At 34.6% G+C, this 22,112-nt stretch overlaps 1 protein-coding gene and 1 pseudogene across 6 annotated transcripts in view; one reads left to right on the forward strand and one right to left on the reverse strand.

Annotated features, from left to right (window-relative positions):
* BRIP1 (BRCA1 interacting protein C-terminal helicase 1) overlaps nucleotides 1-22,112 on the forward strand; it is a 194,420-nt gene that overhangs the window by 69,389 nt on the left and 102,919 nt on the right. For all 6 annotated transcript variants that reach the window (XR_005018013.1, XM_036838330.1, XM_036838329.1 and 3 more), the window contains 6 exons: nucleotides 1,499-1,720; nucleotides 3,910-4,109; nucleotides 6,046-6,178; nucleotides 13,998-14,152; nucleotides 16,719-16,884; nucleotides 17,015-17,155. Coding sequence is in view for 5 of the 6 variants with exons in the window: in XM_036838330.1 (XP_036694225.1) it covers nucleotides 1,499-1,720; nucleotides 3,910-4,109; nucleotides 6,046-6,178; nucleotides 13,998-14,152; nucleotides 16,719-16,884; nucleotides 17,015-17,155 (1,017 nt within the window). In the remaining variant the exon portion in view is untranslated. The remainder of the gene's footprint in view (nucleotides 1-1,498; nucleotides 1,721-3,909; nucleotides 4,110-6,045; nucleotides 6,179-13,997; nucleotides 14,153-16,718; nucleotides 16,885-17,014; nucleotides 17,156-22,112) is intronic.
* LOC118887485 lies at nucleotides 20,925-21,479 on the reverse strand (annotated as a pseudogene).

Below are 22,112 nucleotides of genomic sequence, written 5' to 3' on the forward strand. Positions count from 1 at the left end.
TTTATTTGGTAGTTACTGACAAATTTCCTGTGCACTTCTAATGGAAGTAGAAGTTTATACTTCTAACTTTATACACCTTTTAATAGGATATGCCACACCTTTGCTAGGACTGGATTTTATCAAACATCTTATTTTTTGATTGGTGCATGTTAATAAAATTTTTTTACTTCCAATAATAGAATGGCAAAGGACATTAGTAAATAGTACATGAAAGAAGGTATGCAAATTACTGTTGAAACTTGTTAGAATGTTCATACAGTGTAATGTTAAACCTTGCTAGAAAGTGTAAAAAATACAAATCAAAACAACAGTCTTCTATTTTTACCTTTAAGATAGGCAAAGGTAAGAAAAGATAATGTTGATAAAGGTGTGGAAAAAGGATAATGTAAAATGCTTTACATTTTCTGGAGAATAATTTGGTGATATGGTTTTCAAGAAACTTAAAAATATTTATACTCTCTGATCCCATAATGCCATTTCTAAAACTGTATACTAAGAAAATATTTAGAAATGAGCATAAAAATTCTTATTGCAGCATTATGTATAAAGCAAAAATTGAGAACAGTCTAAATGTCCAGTAATAAACTGGTTCATCAACTATGGCACATTAATCCAGTGTACATATATAGGCAACAATGAAAAAAAACTTGGTGATATGAAAAAATATTTCTGATAGGATTTTTAATAAAATAGGCTAAGAGAAAACAGGAGATCCCAGTTTTGTAAAAAAAAAATTTAGTGGCTAGATTGTTACTAATCCTCAGTGCCTGGGGATAATTTGCTTTGTTCTCATTATTTTAAAATTGGGTCACATTATAGAGATATATCCACAAGTACATATGTATAGAAGAAATGTGAAATGAAATATATCAAAATCTTGATAGTACATTCTTTGTATAATGGGATTTTAGGTAATTTAAGGCTTTTTGGTACTCTTGTATTTTCCAACTTTTTGTAGTGAATACTCTTTTTTTCCCCTAGGACATTTCTCCTGCCCTCCTTCCCACTTTCCATTCTTCCTTTGTTTTTACTTATTTATATTTGATTAAGTAATACTGTCTCATGGCTCAAATTGAAAAGGTACAAAAGTGTCTATAGAGAAAAATGTCTTTCAGTCCTGTCCCCAAGTCACTTGGTTCTCATCTTTGAAAGCAACTAGTGATACCATTGCTTTTGTTTATCCTTCCAGATCCTTCCAGAAATATTTTTGTCTAATATCACTTTAATAAGATCAAAGTCACAACAAACATACTTTTAAAAATATGTTTCTCAAGTTAATTTGGGGTATCTCCAGCTGTACTGATCTGGAGCTGTATCTGAGTTAACTAATATAGTTCTTTAAAATGGTTGTATTATAGATGTGGTGTATGTACTCTGTCTCCTCTGTTAAATCTTTACTTTGTGGCTTTAATGATGTTTCTAAAATTCTGAGGTAAACTTGTTTTATTTCTTCTGTTCTAGTATTGGTTCATATTTCAGCTATGCATTTTTTTTTTAGGGAAAATCCTGCTATTTTTATCATGGTGTTCATAAAATTAGTGATCAACACGTATTACAGACTCTCCAAGGGATGTGCAAGGCCTGGGATATAGAAGAATTCGTCAGCTTGGGGAAAAAACTAAAGGCATGTCCATATTACACAGCACGAGAACTAATGCAAGATGCTGACATAATATTTTGTCCCTACAACTATCTTCTAGATGCACAAATAAGGGAAAGTGTGAGTTGATATGTAAAAATTAAAAGAACTGTTTTCCTACTATTGGGATATAAGTGATGAATGTAAAGCTTTTAGATGTTTTAATGTCTTTTACTTTATTTTTTGCTTTATATTTAATTTATGGAAATGTGTAAGCAGATTAGAGTATTGAAAACATATTCTAGGGGGTATTAAAAACTGAATTTTAGACATTGTCATTTTGATTTCCAAAGTAATAAGAACTTTTAAGGACCTAGTACTGAAGTGGAATCGTAACAGGGTTTTTTAACCTTGACGGTAATGACATTTTGGGCTGGATAATTCCTTGTTGTGGTGGGCTGTCTGTGCATTGTAGGATGTTTATTAGCATCTCTGGTTTTATCCACTAGGTGCCAGTGGTACCCTCACAGTTGTCACAATCAAAAATGTCTCCAGACATTGCCAAATATCCCCTGGGGTACAAAAAATTACCCCCATTTGAGACCCTTATATAGCGATCTCTTTATGAATAGAAAGAATTATTTTAAAACATTTATCTAAAGAATCTTGTGTTTTGAAGAACTTACGTTGGGAGAATATGCATGCTATGCAAATTATGCTCTGTGAACTTTGAATAAGTGAATTTGGATACAGCATTTGTGTTTATCTGCCTGGTTCTTAGAGACATCGAGTTGTTATAGCATAAGACAAAAAGTGAATAACTTCATATATTCAGTTGTTATTCCTCTCTTTAGATCTGACTGTACAACTTTCATTAGCTTTCTATTTCTATAAGTTTAAAATGAATAGGCATTATGTTTAATACCCCTGCTATCCTTCCTCTTATTTGGCTGCCTTTCAGCTAGGTCTCTTTCCTTTGAGCAACTGTATATATCAATGCCAAGTCAGTCTTCTTAATATTACTTTTATAACATCTTTCCTCTGCTTAAAAATCTCTTATATCTCTCCTTTTTCATGGGATAAAGTCATATTTCTTAAGCTTACTCCCAAGATGATCAGTAGTCTGACCTGAATCTGCCTTTTCAGCCTTCTCTGCCACATACTCCCAACTTGAACTCTTCAAAAACTTACCTCAAGGTCCCCTGAGGATACCTTGTTCTTTCCTGTATCTCTGCCACATACTCCCAACTTGAACTCTTCAAAAACTTACCTCAAGGTCCCCTGAGGATACCTTGTTCTTTCCTGTATCTCTGCTTTTGATTACACCTATATTGAATTGCCCTACTCTCTCTTTGTGTATCCAAATCCAAATCCTGCTCATCTTTTAAACCCCAGTATATTTCCTACTCTTTTATGGTTCTTTCTCAGCCATCTACAGCCCTCTGTATATTATTATTTCCTCAGAATAACTCAGTGGCAATTGCTTTGTGACATTTTGTATTAGTTAGGACTCTTTCAATTGCATTTGACACAAACCCAGCTTCAATAGAGCTTAAAAAAAAATACTTGACTCTTTATCGTGATGACTTTGTAATCAGGCAAGTTCTTCCCAGTAGGAACAAAGATAACCATAATCAGCTAGCTTTTTTCCAGCCAGGTAACCTGGAAAAAAGAATATGATTTCACATTAGTCACCCATAATTACCCTGATTGGCCTAGCTTGGATCTCATACCCATTCTTGAAGCAGTCACTGTGACCATAGACGGATGGAATACTTGATTTAATTGACAAGCCTGGGTTCTGAGTCTCCCCACATTGTGAGAGTGGTGATGTCCCTTGATTAACAGATTAACAGTCCTGCAAACATCACATGGGAGTTGGGGAAGAGCACTTCTCAAAAGGGTTGCAGAAGAGACTGAAATGAAATAGATACATACTATATTGTATTAGTATTTTGAGAGTCTTTTGAATCTTGTGTTGTTATTTTAGTTTTCAAGGTTTTTTTTTTTATTCTGCTTTTTATATTATGTTGGAGATCCCTTATACCACTTTGTGTAACCAGCCATACGTTGATCTGGCTCGCTTAACACATATTATTTTGGTTGATAGGTTTACAAGTATTTTGAGAGTGAAAAATGGAAAACTGTAATGCTGAGCTGATATTTGGTTGGCCTAAGTGCTTTAAAATTGTAAGACTGAGAATCAGTTGCTTATATAGTTGGACTTGTGATATTGGCCTATAGTGTGAATTTTTAAATGAAATATCTTGCCTATTGCTGTTAAATCCATTTTGCTGAATGTTTTACAGGAGAACTCTTTTATCTTATAGATGGATATCAGTCTGAAAGAACAGGTTGTCATTTTAGATGAAGCTCATAACATTGAGGACTGTGCTCGGGAATCAGCAAGTTACAGTGTAACGGAAGTTCAGCTTCGGTTTGCTCGGGATGAACTAGATAGTCTGGTTAACAATAACATAAGGAAGAAAGACCATGAACCCCTGCGAGCTGTGTGCTATAGCCTCATTAAGTAAGAACATTTGTCTTTCAGTGTCATTTGTGCTGCCTTTGTATTAAAAACATGTTTTATTGTGCCAAGTATTTTACAATTAGTAAACTTTGACCAGGCCACTTGGGAAATGGATTGTTGTTTGCCCATTAAAGGTAGAGATAGGCTAGTCCAAACTTTTGTCTTATTCAAAAGAATATAGTGAACGTAACTGATTTTTAAAATTGATAATTGTGAATCTTATTCCTAATTTAGCAGGATAATTTAATAGTCCCATAGGATGTGTGTAGGATATTGGGCTGAACATTAACTAAACATGGTTTTAATTAACATATTTTAAAATTCTGGACCATGGCTTTATTTTATCGCTTTATCCTACAGTTTGAGTAGGATTCTGGTTTGATGAGTTTCATTTAACCAAGGTTTCAATACTGTAAAATAATAGATTTAGTATTTTATTTATTTATTTTTAAAATTATTTATTTATTTACTTGGCTGTGTATTCAGTTAGAATATATGTCGCCTCAAGAAGAGCTTCCTTGACATTGAAATTAAAGTAGCAGTTAGATTACATTAATCCAGTTTATTTTCATTATATCACTGTCACTACCTGATATTTTCTTGTTCATGGATTTGTTTCTAAGTTTATTTCTGTCTCTGTTAGTAGAATCTAATTTCCATGAGAATAAGGACCTTGCCTATTTTATTTACTGCTGTATTTCCACTATCCAGTATAGTGTCTGGCATAATATAGGCATTTAAGCACTCATTGAAGGTACAAATGTCTGTGTGTGTGTGTGTGTGTGTGTGTGTGTGTGTGTGTGTGTGTATATAAATGAATATATTTTCTAGTAATTCTCTTTTTTGTATTAATATTTAACACTATAATCTTTTTATTAGGCTTTTAAATTTTTATTTATTTATTTTATTTTTGGCTGCATTGGGTCTTCGTTGTTGCACGCGGGCTTTCTCTAGTTGCGGCGAGCATGGACTACTCTTGGTTGTGGTGCGCGGGCTTCTCACTGAGGTGGCTTGTCTTGTTGCGGAGCACGGGCTCTAGGCACGCGGGCTTCAGTAATTGTGGCATGCAAGCTCAGTAGTTGTGGCTCATGGGCTCTAGAGTGCAGGCTCAGTAGTTGTGGCGTGCAGGCTTAGTTGCCCCGCAGCATGTGGGACCTTCCCAGACCAGGGCTCGAACCCATGTCCCCTGCATTGGCAGGTGGATTCTTAACCACTGTGCCACCAGGGAAGTCCCTATTAGGCTTTTTTGTATTTCCTTTTATGTGCATTTGGGATAAGCTCCTAAGACCTAACTGTCAGTTGGAGAGACAGACAAGTAAAGCAGCGTGAATCCACAAAACACAAATGGGGAATCACACGCATCTTTCTCTTTTTTGAGTAAAAGCTTACTTTTTTAGCTGTATATTTATTTTGCAATATGAAACATGCATGCTATTTTTTTTTTTTTATAATGAGAGCCTCTGGGAACTACAGTTTTGTCTTTTTTTATTTTATTTTTTATTTATTTTATTTATCATTTATGGCTGTGTTGGGTCCTCGTTTCTGTGCGAGGGCCCTCTCCAGCTGTGGCAAGTGGGGGCCACTCTTCATCGCGGCGCGCGGGCCTCTCACCATCGCGGCCCCTCCCGTTGCGGAGCACAGGCTCCAGACGCGCAGGTTCAGTAATTGTGGCTCACGGGCCCAGCTGCTCCGCGGGACATGGGATCCTCCCAGACCAGGGCTCGAACCCGTGTCCCCTGCATCGGCAGGCAGACTCTCAACCACTGCGCCACCAGGGAAGCCCCATGCATGCTATTTAAAAATGTCTTAATTAACCTACATATATGTGCTCAGAGCTTCAAGGAATACAGATCAATGTATCACATTTTCTTTGCTCTGTTGAAGTAGTGCACATAAGGATGATACTGGTTGATGGAATTGTTTTATTTTATTCCAGTTGGTTAGAAGCAAACTCTGAACATCTTGTGGAAAGGGGTTATGAATCATCCTGTAAGGTATGGAGTGGAAGTGAAATGCTCTTAAATTTATACAAAATGGGCATAACCACTGCTACTTTTCCCATTTTGCAGGTAAGTTTTTTTTTCTACCTGTGAAATTTATTTAGTGAATTAGAAATGACTTAATAGTGAATAGTTAATCCAGAGTAAAAAAAAAAAAGTAGCAATTAATTGTTTCAAAATTTTATTTTATTATGTAAGTTTGATAATCTTTAAGTGATGGCATAAATTATGGATGAAAAAGTAGCATTATTAGTTTGAAGGATATACGGCTTAATTAATACGGAATTAATTGCTTTGTTTAAAGCTAAAAGAAGTCAGTATTTTTAGGTTGTAAATATTTTGTCAATTGTAAAAGTTAAAAATTTGGAAAATAAAAAGATAAGAAATTCATGTTTTATTCTCCTTAACTTAGAGGTTATAAACCTGGGTATATAGAGATTATGGGTGGGCTGTGGGATACTGTGAGCCTTATGAAATTACATTCAAAATTTTATGAGTATTTACTTTTGTACGTTTTTCTGGATAGAACCTTCATGACTTACATTATTCTCAAAAGAGTGTTTGTTTGGGGTTGTTTTTTTGTGTTTTTTGCAGGTGAGAATGTTTTTACTTTCTCTTTTTGTTCTTATTTATTTATATTAATTGACTTTACTTTTAAAGTGGTTGTTATAGGTTTATAGAAAAAGTGAGCAAAAAGGACAGAATTCTCATATACCACCACCCCCAACCACACACATATTCACAGATACTATAGATTCTCTTATTATTAACATCTTGCAATAGTAGTACATTTATTACAATTGAACCAATATTGGTTACATTATTTTTAACTAAAGTCCATAGTTTATGTTAGGGTATACTTTTTGTGTTGTACGTACAGTTCTATGAGTTGTTATGAAAACATAAAGTCAGGTATCTACCGTTACAGTATCGTACAGAATACTTTCATTGCCTTAAAAATCTTCTGTGTCGCACTTATTCATCCTTTCAACATGCTTTATTTCCTCTGCTGAACCTCTGGCAACCACTGATTTTTTTGTTTTTCTGACTCCATAGTGTTGCCTTTTCCAGAACGTTATATAGTTGTAATCATACAGTATGTGGTCTTTTTAGACTGACTTCTTCCACTTAACAGTATACATTTAAGGTTCCACCATGTCTTTTTGTGGTTTGATAATTCATTCCTTTTTATTTCTGAACTATATTTATTGTATATATGTACCACAGTTTGTTTATCCATTTACCTACTGAAAGACATATTGGTGGTTTCCAAGTTTCAGCAATTATGACTAAAGCTGCTATAAACATTTGTGTGCATGTTTTTGTATGGACATACTTTCTGCTCATTTGGATAAATACTTAGGAGCACAATTGCTGGATTGTATGGTAAGACTATGTTTAGCTTGCAATAAACTGCTAAACTATCTTCCAAAGTGATTGTACCATTTTACATTCCCACAGGTAGTGAATAAGAGTTCCTGTTGTTCCACATCCTTGCCAACATTTGGTGTTGTCAGTGCTTTGAATGTTAGCCATTCTAATAGATATGTAGTAGTATCTCACTGTTGTTTTAATTTACATTTCCCTAATGACATATGATGTGGAGCATCTTTTCACATGCTTATTTTCCATCTACATATTTTATTTGGTGAGGTATCTCTTCAGATATTTTGCCTACTTTTTAATTGAGTTGTTTGTTTTCTTATTGTTGAGTTTTAAGAGTTCTTTGGGTATTTTGTATACAAGATGTTCATCTGATATGTGTTTGCAAATATATTCTTCCAGCCTGTGGCTTGTTTTTTCATCCTATTAACGGAGTCTTTCATAGAGCATAAGTTTTTAGTTTTAATAAAGTTCAAATTTTTTTCTTTGATGGATCCTGCTTTTGGTGTTGCAACTAAAAATTCATCACCGAACCCAAAGTCACCTAGATTTTCTCCTATCTTTTCTTCTACAAGTTTTATAGTTTTGTATTTTACATTTAGGTCTGTGGTCCATTTTCAGTTAATTTTTGTGAAGGGTGTAAGTTCTGTGTCTAGATTCATTTCTTTGGATGTAGATGTTACTCTGTCACCGTTGGTTGAAAAGACCATCCTTTCTCCATTGGATTATCTTTGCTCCTTTGACAAAAGATCAGTTGACTATATTTGTGTTGGCCCATTTCTGGGCTCTCTATTCTTTTCCATTGATATACTTGTCTGTTCCTTCATCAGTTCCACACTGTCTTGATTACTGTAGCTTTATAGTAAGTCTTGAAGTCAGGTAGTGTCAGTCCTCTGACTTTGTTCTTCAGCATTGTGTTTGCTATTCTGAGTCTTTCATCTTTCCATATAAACTTAGAATTGAAACTGAGCCCCTGTGGGGCTCCTGGGCATGGAAGCCTTTCTGTCCCCCATTTCTTGTATATAGGGAACAGACTCCAGCCTCCATGACCTTCCCTGGGTTCCAAAGGGCAGATTGGAACAGTTGCTAGGGAAGGGAGGGGATACAGAGACAAGGGAGGAGAAGCCAAGAAACTACCGGAGGCAAGATTAAAGGAACCAGAGAAGCTAATCAAGATGAGGAGACCACCTGAGACGAGATCAAAGGAGTACAGGCCCTGCACACACCCTAATCTTGTCAGCAACCCCATCCTTGAACTATTGCTATAAAACCCCTCACCAAATCCTCAGGGGTTGGGTGACACAGTTTTTCAGGGGCATGAGCCTGCTGTATCTCCCTTTGACTGGCAAAGCAATAAAGCTATCCTCTTCTACTTCACCTAAAACTCTTATCTTCGAGATTCAGTTTGGCACGGTGCACAGACACCGAGCTTTCTGTGTCAGAATCCGTTTGTCAGTATCCACCAAGTAACTTGGTGGGATTTTGATTGGGACTGCATTAAATCTGTAAATCAATCTGGGAAGAACTGACATCTGAACAATATTGAGTGTTCCTTTCCATGAACATGGAGTATCTCTCCATTTATTTAGATCTTTGATTTCTTTTATCAGAGTTTTATAGTTTTCCTCATATAGTTTTAAAGAGGTTTTTGAACCAAAAGTAAGAACTGTTGCTAACATGAACTAGCATTATGGGCATATGAGTATTAAAAATATATTTTAATCAGACTGTACTTATAATTTTTGCCCTGAATTTTTAAAGTGCAATGTATCATAAGTATTTTTTCATATAACACTTTTTCATTTTTTTGCATAAACTTTTGGCATTCTAAAGACTTTTCATATCAACAGTAAAATGGGTTAAATAAATTGTGGGATATTCATACAGTAGACTACTATACAGCAATTTACAAAATGAACCACTGCCACCACAACCATATGAATGAATCTTACAGACATAAAGTTGCATAAGAGAAACCAGCACAAAAGAGTACAAACTGTATGATTTCATTTTTATGAAATTTAAGAACAGACAAACATAATTATGCTAATAGAAGTCAGAATACTGGTTACCACTGTGCAGGGATAAGGAGTAGTTTGGGCTGAGAAGGGACACAAGGGAACTTTCTGGGATTTGAGGAATGTTTTGAATCCTGACTTAAAATCACACACACAAGTGTGTGTGTGTGTGTGTGTGTATGTGCTTGTGTTTAGTGACCTATACACTTAAGATTAGTGCACTCTATAAAAAATGTACAAATAAAATGTATGTCAAAGGAAAAAACTTGGAAAATACAGAAAGGTACGGAGGGAAAAAAAAAACTCGTAAACTTAAAAATGATTATTAACTTTTAGATTTGTGTCTACCTATGTCTTCTTCTATGCATATATTCGCTTAACATAAATTTTTGACATGATACATATTTATTTTTACCTCTTCATTTAGTAATATGAGTACTTCCCTATTTTAATAGAAATTCTTTTGCATGATTCTTAGTTGCAGTGCAGCGTTTTTGTGAGTGCACATATTCTAAATTATTTGAGTAATCTGGCAGTTGAAATACAGGTTGTTGCCAGTTTTCCCAGAATAAGAAAAGGTTCTGATATGAACATCCTTGAAAATATATATTTGTATGTATCTCTGATTGTTTCCATTATATATAGTAAATATTAATTCTTTGTTGCTTATTGTATTACATGTATATTCTTGTATCTATGGTTTGTTTATGGTGGTTTTTTATAAGTTTTTTAATTTTAGTGCATTCAAATGTATTATTGTTTTTTCTTTTATGAATTGTGATATTTGAGTTTAAGCAAGCTTTTCTTAACGCTATGCAACATTTTCTTCTAAAAGTGTTAAAGTTTTTTTTAATAAATGTTTTCAATCACCCTGGGATTCATTTTTGTTTATGTTGTGAGATATGTAATCCATTTTATTTCCTGTATGGATTTTCTCAGCATCATTTACTAAATTATCCATCCACTTCACTCTGATTTGTAATGCCACATATCTGATTTTCGTTTATGTATAAGCTTATTTCTGGACTCTATTGTGTTCTTTGATTCTGTTTCTCTAAGCTATCCTATTTGTTAATCACTGTAGCATTAGAAAAATGCTGATGCATGGTAGGGCATATCTCCTCACATGATTTTCCTTTGGAATGATCCTGGCTGTTCTTCGCCTTACTCTGCCATCTGAATTTTAGACTTAGCTTATAAATTTCTATGAACAATTCTGTTGGAATTTTGACTGGAATTGTGTTGAATTTACGGATTAATTTAGAAAGAATTGACTTTACAATATGAAGTTTTTCCATTCATGAACAAGATAGAATTCTAATAATTTATTATCTCTTTCTATATATCTTTCAATAAAATTTTATAATTTTTGAAAGTTTTAGGTACTTTTGGTTAGGTTTATTCCTGAGTAAGTTAAAGTTTGTTTCTTTTTCAAATGGTATAATTCAAAAAATTGCATTTTCTAATTGTTATTGGTGTATAAGGATGGTAGTTGATTCTTATAATCACTTTGTTGGACTATCCTATAGGTTCATCTATAGATTATTAAATTTTCTATGTAGACAGTCATCCTGTCTATGAATATGACTATTTTCTTTCTTTCCATTTCCTTCACATTTTATTCATTTCTTACTTTGCTAGCTTAAACTTTCAGTACATGGTTCATCACAGTAAAAAGACATCCTGATCTTGTTGCTTACTTTAAAAGGACTGTATTACTAGTATTACACCATTTAGCAATATGTCTGCTGTATTTAAAAAAAATTTTTTTTAACAGTGAGATACAATTCACATGCCATGACATTTACCCTTTTAGAGTATACAATTCAGTGGTTTTCCATGTAGCCATAGAGTTGTGCAACTACCACTGCTGTCTAATTTCAGAACATTTTTATCACCTCAGAAAGAAACCTTGTACCCATTAGCAATTAGTCACTCCCATTTCCTCCTACCCGGGATCCTGGAAACCACTAATCTACTTTCTGTTTCTGTGGATCTACCTATTCTGGACATTTTATGTTAATGGCAACACGATATGTGGTGTTTTGTGACTGCCTTCTTTCACTTTGCATAATGTTCTCAAGGTTCATCTATGTTGTAGGTTCATCTATCAATACTTCATTCCTTTTTATTACCAAATAATATTATATTTTATGAATATACTGTATTTTATTTATCCATTATCAGTCGTTTCTACTTTTTGGCTGTTATAAACAATGCAGCTATGACCATTCATAGACAGATTTTTGTGTGGATATGTATTTTCAGTTCTCTTGGGTATATACTTAAGAATAGAATTGCTGGTCCATATGGTAACTCTATGTTTAACATTTTGAGGAACTGCCAAGCTTTTCCAAAGGGGCTGTACCATTTTACAATTCCATCAATAATGTATGAGGATTCTAATTTCTTCCACATCCTCACCAACACTTGTTATTATCTCTTTTTTATTATAATCTTCCCAGGGGGAATGAAGTGGTATCTTCATGTGATTTGATTTTCATTTCCCTAAAGACTCATAATGCCAAGCATTTTTTCAACTGCTTATTGTCCATTTATATATCTTCTTTGGAGAAATCTATATTCAAATCCTTTGCCCGTTTTGAAATTGTGTTGTCTTTTATTGTTGACTGTAAGTTCTTTATGTATTCTGGATATGAACAATGTATTGGATATATGATTTGCAAATACTTTTTCTCATTCCGTAGATGCTGTAGGATTTTTAGTTATTTTTAAAATTAGGTTAAGGAAATTTCCTTTGATCTTAAGAAATTCATCGTTGTGATTACTAAATTTTTTACAAGTTAATTTTACCACAGCAACATATGAACATAATTTAAAAGTCAGTTACTACTATCAAGAAAAGCATTCATTTGCGCCACTCCTCTGTCCCAATTTTCATTCTCGGTGGCTCTTTTAACTCCTGTAGTGGCTTCCTCTGATATTTAACCCAATTTTCTAAATAACATGTGGATTCTGCTACTTTCGAGTTTTCAATTTTTGATATTCTCTATTGACTTCCTATTAAGTATGATGATGATTTAGCTCCTTTACACACACCCACTTTTCTCTCTCTCTCTCTCTCTCACACACACACACACACACACTCTCATACTCACCCTCTCTTTTCCTCTCTGTCCCTCCCTTTCTCCTTTTCCTCCCTCCCTCTTTCCCTTTCTTCACTCTCCATTTTCTCAGCATATTTATATTACTATTCAGTGTGCATATCACTATGTATATATATTATCATAGTTTATGATAGTCATCTCTTGTAACTTACTTGATTAAATTTTTAATACAACTCTAGGTTTCTATGAAGTAATAATTACCTGTCTGTGTCTATGTGTGTGTTTCCCCATTTGCTTAGTTTTCTATTTGTCTATAAACCCAGCTTTCATTGTTTAGGTAACCTAGCCGGAAGTAGCCTTGGAGTTGTCTCATGGTTCAATATGTAGAATGTCATTCAGTCCTGTTGTTTTTATTCCAGTGCCTTACCTTCAGGAGTTCAGAAGTTCTGTAGTTTTACAGAGTAATATTGCCAGTTGTCTGCAGGTTGGAGAGGAATAGTAGCCTTCCTTTAAGGTGTTTTCTCAGGGAACTTGATTTTTTAAAAAGAACAAATTTAATACTTGTTTTTCAATTAATATCATTAATAATTTGTAAGTGCCGAATGTTTTTTCTAAGTTCATGTTGTCTTTTTTGTTCTTTGTTCTTTTTGAAAAATATATTTGTATCCTTTGAAGTTTTGTTCAGTGGAGACTAATTTTACTTTTTTAAATGTCGATTATTTCACAATATATCTGAATATTGAAATTTATCTGTCTTATTTATCTTAACTATTTCCCCATTTTATTTTCATTGAACACACATTTTATTGTCAAACATCAGAGTTGTCACCAGTATCTTTTATTGCTTCAATATTCAGGGTTTTCTGTTTCACAGTCTGGGAAAACATACTTTTCTGTTTTATTATTTTGTCTTAATATCCATACTTCTATTTGTATTTAAGCTTATGAGCCATGTAAAAACTAATCAGCCAGTTAGCATACATTTTGTATCTAGCATGTATTCTTTCTTTGAGTTGTTCTTTTACTTTTGCTTGTCACATAGTCATATTATTCTCAGCATCAGAGTACTCCCTGGAAATAATTCAGGCATTTAAGTGGAATATCAAATCTTTTAAGCTTTTTAAAAACTATTTGGTACATTTTTATTTAGTTCATTGCTTTTGAAGGGCACTGAATAAAACCCTAATTGCCTGAAGAAGTAATGAACCTCCTAAATGTGTAACTTCTTATTTAAATAAGTCTTTGAAGAGAATTTGAGAATATATGGGAATTCAAAATATATTGTTAGCATTTGTGTATTAATGTTTGACTAAAATTTCAATGTATATTTCATTTGGGTTTTATTACAGTTTTAAGAATTTTGTTTTCCCCCTCTTTCCCTCCCCCGCCCCGTACACTTAATATGGTAATTCCTTATAGGGACATTTTTCTGCTATCCTTCAAAAAGAAGAAAAAGTCTCATCAGTTCATGGTAAAGAGGAGGCAATAGAAGTACCTATTATTAGTGCTTCAACTCAAATAATGCTCAAAGGACTTTTTATGGTGCTTGACTATCTTTTTAGGCAAAATAGCAGGTAAGTGAAGATAATCTGGTCTGTATTCTGCCTCTTAAAAATATTAGCCTTATTGAGTGCTAGCATGTGTTTAATACCTACTAATTTTATATGAGTACATGGGATAGTGATAAACAAGTGGTATAAATATTGCTCTTACTTACTGGCACAGACTCAGTCAATTGATGTTATTTTTTATTAATGAAAATGAGTATTGAAACCAGTAAATAAATACAATTAATTAGTTCAGCATTAAAGTCCTCTAAGACTAAATTTAAGTTTTCTTTTAAGTATAATCTAGATATGTTTCTTCCAGTGTCAGAAAGTCTTTCTTATTCTGTAAATCCTCTATTTAATGAAATGTGGGAAATGAAAAGCAGTCAACTCCCCACACACTACTCCTTAAGTTATAGTACTACCTGGTTCCAGTATTTTTTTAAGTGTTTTTTTATGGTAAAATATACACAATATAAAATTTACCATTTTTAAGTGTACATTTTAATAGCATTAAGTATGTTCACATTGTTGTACAACTACCACCACTGTCAATTTCTAGAACTTTTTCATCATCCCAAACAGGAACTCTATACCCATGAAACAGTATCTTCCATTTCCCTCTCACCACAGCCTTTGGTAACCTCTATCCTACTTTCATCTCTGTGGATTTTCCCTTTCTGGGTGTCTCATATAAGTGGAATCATACAATCTAATGTTTTCAAGCTTAAATCCATGTTGTAACATATGTCATTCCTTTTTATGGCTGAATAATATTCCATGTGTATATATACCACGTTTTGTTTATCCATTCTTACATTGATAGACATTTGTATTGTTTCTAGCTTTTGCCTATTGTAAATCATGCTGCAGTGAACATTGATGTACTAGTGTCTGTTTGAGTTCCTGCTTTCAGTTCTTCTGGGTACATACCTAGCAGTAGAATTGCAGAATTATATGGTAATTCTGTATTTAACTTTTTGAGGAGCCAGTGTGCTATTTTTCATAGCAGCTGCACATTCTAGATTCACATAGTTATGCACAAGAGTTCCCAATTTCTCTACATCCTTGCCAATACTTGTTATTTTTTGTTTTTTGGAGCATAGCCATCCTAATGGGTATAAAGTGGTATCTCCTTATGGTTTTTTTTTTTTAATTAATTAATTTATTTTTGGCTGCATTGGGTCTTCATTGCTGCGCATGGGCTTTTCTCTAGTTGCGGCGAGCGGGAGCTACTCTTTGTTGCGGTGCGTGGGCTTCTCATTGTGGTGGCTTCTCTCGTTGCAGAGCATGGCCTCCAGGCGCGCGGGCTTCAGTAGTTGTGGCTCCTGGGCTCTACAGCGCAGGCTCAGTAGTTGTGGCACACAGGCTTCAGTAGTTGTGGCTCACGGGCTCTAGAGCACAGGCTCAGTAGTTGTGGTGCATGGGCTTAGTTGCTCTGCGGCATGTGGGATCTTCCCGGACCAGGGCTCGAACCCGTGTCCCCTGCATTGGCAGGCAGATTCTTAACCACTGCGCCACCAGGGAAGCCCTCCTTATGGTTTTGATTTACACTTCCCTAATGACTAGAGATGTTGAGCATCTTTTCATGTGCTTATTGTCCATTTCTATATCTTCATTGGAGAAGTGTCTACTCAAGTCCTTTGTCCATTTTTGAATGGGGGTTTTGTTGTTGAGTTGTAGGAGTTATTCTGCATATTAATCCTTTATCAGATATTTGCTTTACAAATATTTTCTCCCATTCTGTGGGTTCTCTTTTCACTCTCTTGATAGTATTCTTCGATGCACAAAAGTTGAAATTTTGATGCAGTCCAGTTTATCAATTTTTTTTTCTTTTATTGCTTGTGCTTTTGGGATCCGTTGAACATAGCCAAATATGATGTCATGAAGATTTTCCCCTATGTTTTCTTCTAAGAGTTTTATAGTTTCTAGCTCCCAGTATTTTTATAAAATTCCCTCCACATAGTGCAGGGTTCCTGACTTGAACTTTGAATTCTGATCTCTCTAAGGGTAAAATTAACAGTCAGTATTACTGTGAGGACATGGTAGAGAATACCAAATTTCATTCTGTTTAAGCTTAAGTGTTTATAGCCTCTTATTGAGAGAAATTATAAGCTGGATGGGATCATGGAGATCATCTGGTTTAGTACTTTCACTAAAAATAGATGAAGACTGAGATCCACATTTTAAAGGAACTTAAAAATTAGTTTCCTAAACTTTCAGTAAAAATTGTCTTTCTATTTTCTCATGCAATAAAAAAGTTTAACCCACTTTTTAGTTTCTTTAACAATAATACTGTTAACTATTTTATAATTAATGATGTATCATAGAATGCAAAGAGCTCTGAACTAGGAGTTAGGAGGCTTGCATTTTAATTCTGGCTCTGCCATGATTTATGTAATGTTTGAACATAGGGATGGGAAGTGATAAAGGGTGATATTTAAGTGATATCTAACCTCTATAAGGGAGGACTGACTCTAAGGTTTAATGCCTTAGTTCTATCAGGATTACTGAATTTAGTGGTGTGGGTTGTTGGTGGGGGACAATGTTATCTAAAATTTTCCCATTTAATTACCATTTTATTTTCATTTAGATTTGCAGATGATTATAAAGTCGCTATTCAACAGACTTATTCTTGGATAAATCAGACTGATACTTCAGATAAAAATGGGTTCTTGGTTCTACCAAAAAATAAGAAACGTTTACGAGAGAAAACAGCAGTTCATGTGCTGAATTTTTGGTGCTTAAATCCAGCTGTGGTAAGCATATCATGCTGTAAATGAGAATTCTGTCTTCTTGCTCAATACCAACAATTAAATAAATGTGCTTGACTGTTTTTTTTGACTGTTTTAAAGATGATTTTATGTATCTAATGTTGTTTCCTTTTAGGCCTTTTCAGATATTAATGGCAAGGTTTGGACGATTGTTTTGACATCTGGGACATTATCACCAATGAAATCCTTTTCATCAGAACTTGGTGTTACATTTACTATCCAACTGGAGGCTAATCATGTCATTAATAACTCACAGGTTAGGTTTTTTGTTGTTGTTTTTTTTTGAAGGCTCTTAGTCTTTTTACCTCAGTAAAATTATAAACAAATTAAAAGGTAACTGAAGTACTGGCAAAACAAATCCTGATAGGAAAGTCAACATTTCAGTTTTAGAATAAAGGAAAATTTGTCAGCTACTTGGTAGTGTCAACAAAAGGAAATACCAATAAATAGCATTCCTTCAACCCAGTGAGTAAAAATATACACTTTCAAGGCAAAGACTGTATTGCAATTTCCTTATTTAAATAAGTTTTAAGTTTTTTAATGAAAATTAAAAAGAAAACAAAAATTCAACTTTTTTTTTTACTGTAGTTCCTGATTGTTTAATTATTTGTGTTTTTCTTTTCCATTAGACTATGGTATATCCTTATTCTAATTTTTACATCCTCATCTTTCCACTGCACCTAGATTAATACCTGGTATTAGTTAGCAAGTGTTCAGCACGTTTGAATATCTGAAATGAATTAAAAGTATTCTTATGAGTCCTGTGACTTAAGATTTTAATTTTATTATTTATTTATTTATTCGTTTGTTTGTTTTTATTTTTGGCTGTGTTGGGTCGTTGTTGCTGTGCGTGGGCTTCTCTAGTTGCGGTGAGCGGGGGCTTCTCCGTTGCGGTGTGCAGGCTTCTCTTTGTCGTGGCTTCTCTTGTTGTGGAGCACGGGTTCTAGGCGCACAGGCATCAGTAGTTGTGGCTTGTGGGCTCTAGAGCACAGGCTCAGTAGTTGTGGCGCACGGGCTTAGTTGCTCTGTGGCATGTGGGATCTTCCTGGACCAGGGCTCGAACCTTTGTCCCTTGCATTGGCAGGCAGATTCTTAACCACTGTGCCACCAGGGAAGCCCAGATTCTAATTTTTTATAACAATACCATGTAAATGTTACTTTAATTTTCCTAAGAATGTTTGAATTGTCATTTGTCAGTCTGCTATTTCTTTTTAGAAAGTAATTTAAAGTGGTTAGCTACATGCTTAATACCACCTGTGGGCCTAATACAATTCTAGTTCTTTTTTTTTTTTTTTTTTTAAATTTATTTATTTATTTTTGGCTGTGTTGGGTCTTCGTTTCTGTGCGGGGACTTCCTCCAGTTGCGGAGAGCGGGGGCCACTCTTCATCGCGGTGCGCGGGCCTCTCACCGTCGCGGCCTCTCTTGTTGCGGAGCACAGGCTCCAGACGCGCAGGCTCAGTAATTGTGGCTCACGGGCTTAGTCGCTCCGCGGCATGTGGGATCTTCCCAGACCAGAGCTCGAACCCGTGTCCCCTGCATCGGCAGGCAGACTCTCAACCACTGCACCACCAGGGAAGCCCCAATTCTAGTTCTTTATAAAGAGCTGTAGTTTTCAACCAAGAAGTATTTTTGGAAATTACTGGCATTTAGTAGGTGAGAGCCTTGAATGCTAAACTCCTATATAACCAAGGATTGTGCTTTCCAAAATCCAGAATGCTCCTGTGTAGAAACATTGCTATAAGCAGTATAGCAAAGGAAAAATATATTTTGCACATTTTCAAGATATTTTCCTTAGAGGTTCATATATATATGGGAAGTTATTAGTAAATTCAGCATGTATTTTTTCAAAAGAATGTTATTATAGGTTCTATGTTCTCAATCTAGTGCACAAAAGCCCGTTTAACCTGTAATGTCGCTAAATAATAATTAACAATAATAATAATGCTAGTTCAGCTGGATTCTGTTATAATATTTCCCCCAACTTTTAAAAAGTTTATTTTTTATTTTAATTGTGGTAAAAAACACATGTTGTACAATTTACCATCTTAACCATTTTTAAGTGTATAGTTCAGTTTTGTTAAGTATATTCACACTGTTGTATATAACCAATCTCTAGAGCTTTTTCATCTAGCAACACTGAAATTCTATTCTTAAACAACAATTCTCCATTCCCCCCTCCTCTCAGCCCCTGGTAACCACCATTCCACTTTTTGTTTTTATGAATTTGACTATTCTAAATACCTCATGTAAGTGGAATCACAAGGTTTTTGTGATTAGTTTATTTCACTTAGCCTGGTGTCTTCAAGGTTCATCCTTGTTGTAACATGAATCAGAATTTCCTTCCTTTTTAAGGCTAATATTCCAGTTGTGTGTGTGTGTGTGTGTGTGTGTGTGTGTGTCACATTTTGTTTGTTCATTCATTCATTGATCACCCCAAATTTTTATTTAAAAAATTATAACTTGAAAAATGGAAAAAATAGTATTAATATAGTGAATATCTTTATACCCTTAACCTAGATTCATCAGTTTTTAACATTTTGCATCTGTATATATATGAGACAAAGAAAGAGAAGAGTAATATTGCAAAATGTTGATGATTACATTAATTTTGGTTATGGTATTAGAAAGTAATTTGTAGACATAGTGACACCTTGCCCTTAATTAGTTTAGCATGTTTCTCCCAAGAACAAGTACATAATCTTGCATAACCACAGTATCATGATCGTATCCAAGCAATTTAATATTGATACAATAGAATCTATATTTTTCCAGATATTCCCAATGTATCTTTGTTTTTTTTTTTTTGATGATAAATACATTTCATCATTTAATGTTTAAGCTCTCACACTAGATTTTTACAAGCTGATGAACACTGACAAATTATTTCTCCCACAGAACTATAACCACATGTTCCGGGACAGTATAAATATATGGTTGAGGTAACGTTAATACTCATCACCATTTTATCAATTATATAATAAAACAAATTGTCAAGTATCCACATATTAAGTTACACAGCTCAAAAGACATAAAACATTAAATGTCTGCTCAATTCATTAGCAGAAACCCACTTTTTTTTTTTTGGCAAGAGAGGTTGGGAATCACACTTCAAACAAAAATAAGTTGGTAAACAACTTCAGATAAGTTTGAAAAAAAATTACAAGAATTTCAGAAATTTTATGATTAAGAATTGTTTTAGCTACAATAACAAAGTATTTCTACCTTTTAAAAAAATATTTACTAAATTAAAGTACATATTCTACATGTTCTGCACAAGACAAAGGCAACATTTAACTAAAAATACTTAATAGCCCCCTCTCATTCTTTATTCAGGCCCTCCCTGTAAGTTACACCCCAAAGTGCAAACATTAAAATTAACTGTAAGGCTTTTTTGTCTGGAGACATTAAAGACATGTGCTTCCGTACAATGTAGATTTTCTATAACAGCACAAAATGAGTTTTATAGAAAGACATTAAATAATCACTGTAAGACTTGGTTAATTAAAAAAAAAAACAAGCAAATCTGATGTATACTGGTATGAACGTGGAAGATGTAAACATATCGTGAGCAAATAACCTCATAGGCCCTACTTTCTATGTTGGAAATGCTGGAAGGAATAAACCACATAAGGTCCAGAGTTTTCATAGTTCCTGGGATTTTAGTTCTATATCATACTAAAAATATACAAGTATTGTGCTGGGTATTTTGGCACCTAGTCTTTCTAAATTTCTTATATATTGCTAAGATTCTGGCATGGAAACAGATTTAAAGGCATGACTCAGTACTGCATGATTTCAGGAAAGGTCATTTGGTACAAACGATAAGCACATTTTAAATGCTGAACAGAAAGAATCCTTTGCTAAGTGGCTAAGTAGGTTGATCATAACCCAAACATAGAGGTTGCAATTCTGCCAGGCTTGTGGCCTGGTAAAACTGCTTTTTGACACTCCTATGGAAGTTTCATCAGACTTTCCCAAGGCAACGTGCTGGCTAACATGTACGACAAATTCCGTCTGTCTAGGTTCCACTTCCAAGCAATGGCATCAGGCACCCCAGTTTTATTGAATGCAACAGTTGTTTCTATGACCATTGGAGTCTTTGAAGCACAGCCACATTTTAGGACGATACTTCTCCAGATACAAAAGTTGATTGCTGTTAAAAGCTCCATGCCGCTTTTGTCTTATGAACTGTACTGCATCTTCATATTTCATTCCACCTTCAATTAATGCTAGGACGACAAGCACTGGACCTCTCCCAAGGCCTGCAACACAATGAAAGGCAATACAACAACCAGGGTCTTCATGAAACTTAATTTTCACAAGACTTAACCAGTCATCAACCATCTGGTTAGATGATGGTGCACCATCATCAAAAGGCCAATCGAGAACATGGATGCCTTCTTTCTCCACAAGAGTAGTGTCATAAGTTGCTTCACATACTCTTACTATTGTGGTAACCATACTTATTAAGTTCCTGTATAAATTTGTTTAAGGTTGCATTAGTTGGATTGTGTGTAATGAGAAATCTCATGTTCTTGTAAGTGACTTCCACAGGAGCTGGACAGTTCATTTGAGCCATGTTAATTTAGTTAAAAAACACTCAATAGGGTTATGAAAGAATTTTAAAAATTGAATACAGAAATGATGCAAAGAAACTGAGTCTACTTCAATATACTCCACTTGAAATTCTTAGTGCTTTCGAGTATGAAGTTGGGAGTAATGGGAAATGAAATGAACCTCCTAACAAGAAGCAGCAATTCTTCAATCCAGTAATACTGAGGCAATAGAAAGGAAGTGCACTGAGGTTTACCCCATCCAGGTCAGAACTCTTGTAAAAAATGCTCTGTGGGTTTCAATTCAACACTTCTGTGTCCAGGTTAGCCACTCTTATGGGGGCTTCTTGGTGGAGTAGTAATGAATTTCTACAGTTCACTTGTCTGCATAGAGGTCGTGCTGTGCCTGGCAGTAGTCTCCACTGCCGTTCAGAAACTCCATAAATGTGTGACCAAGAACACCACAGAACTGCCTCTCTAGCCTGTTCTCTTGGCGTAGGTTTGGTTATCCCAAGAAAGGTCCACTCTTGTAGCTTCACTCTCAGGGCACCGAATGCTCCCAATGTGTCTTTTATACCTGTTTATTTTTCTTATTCTTGATTCAGGATCCAGTCAAGTATTATATATTGCATTTGGTTTTCAAGTCTCTTTAGTTTTTT

Source organism: Balaenoptera musculus, chromosome 20 (genome assembly GCF_009873245.2).
Source record: "Balaenoptera musculus isolate JJ_BM4_2016_0621 chromosome 20, mBalMus1.pri.v3, whole genome shotgun sequence".
Classification (NCBI taxonomy): Eukaryota; Metazoa; Chordata; class Mammalia; order Artiodactyla; family Balaenopteridae; genus Balaenoptera; species Balaenoptera musculus.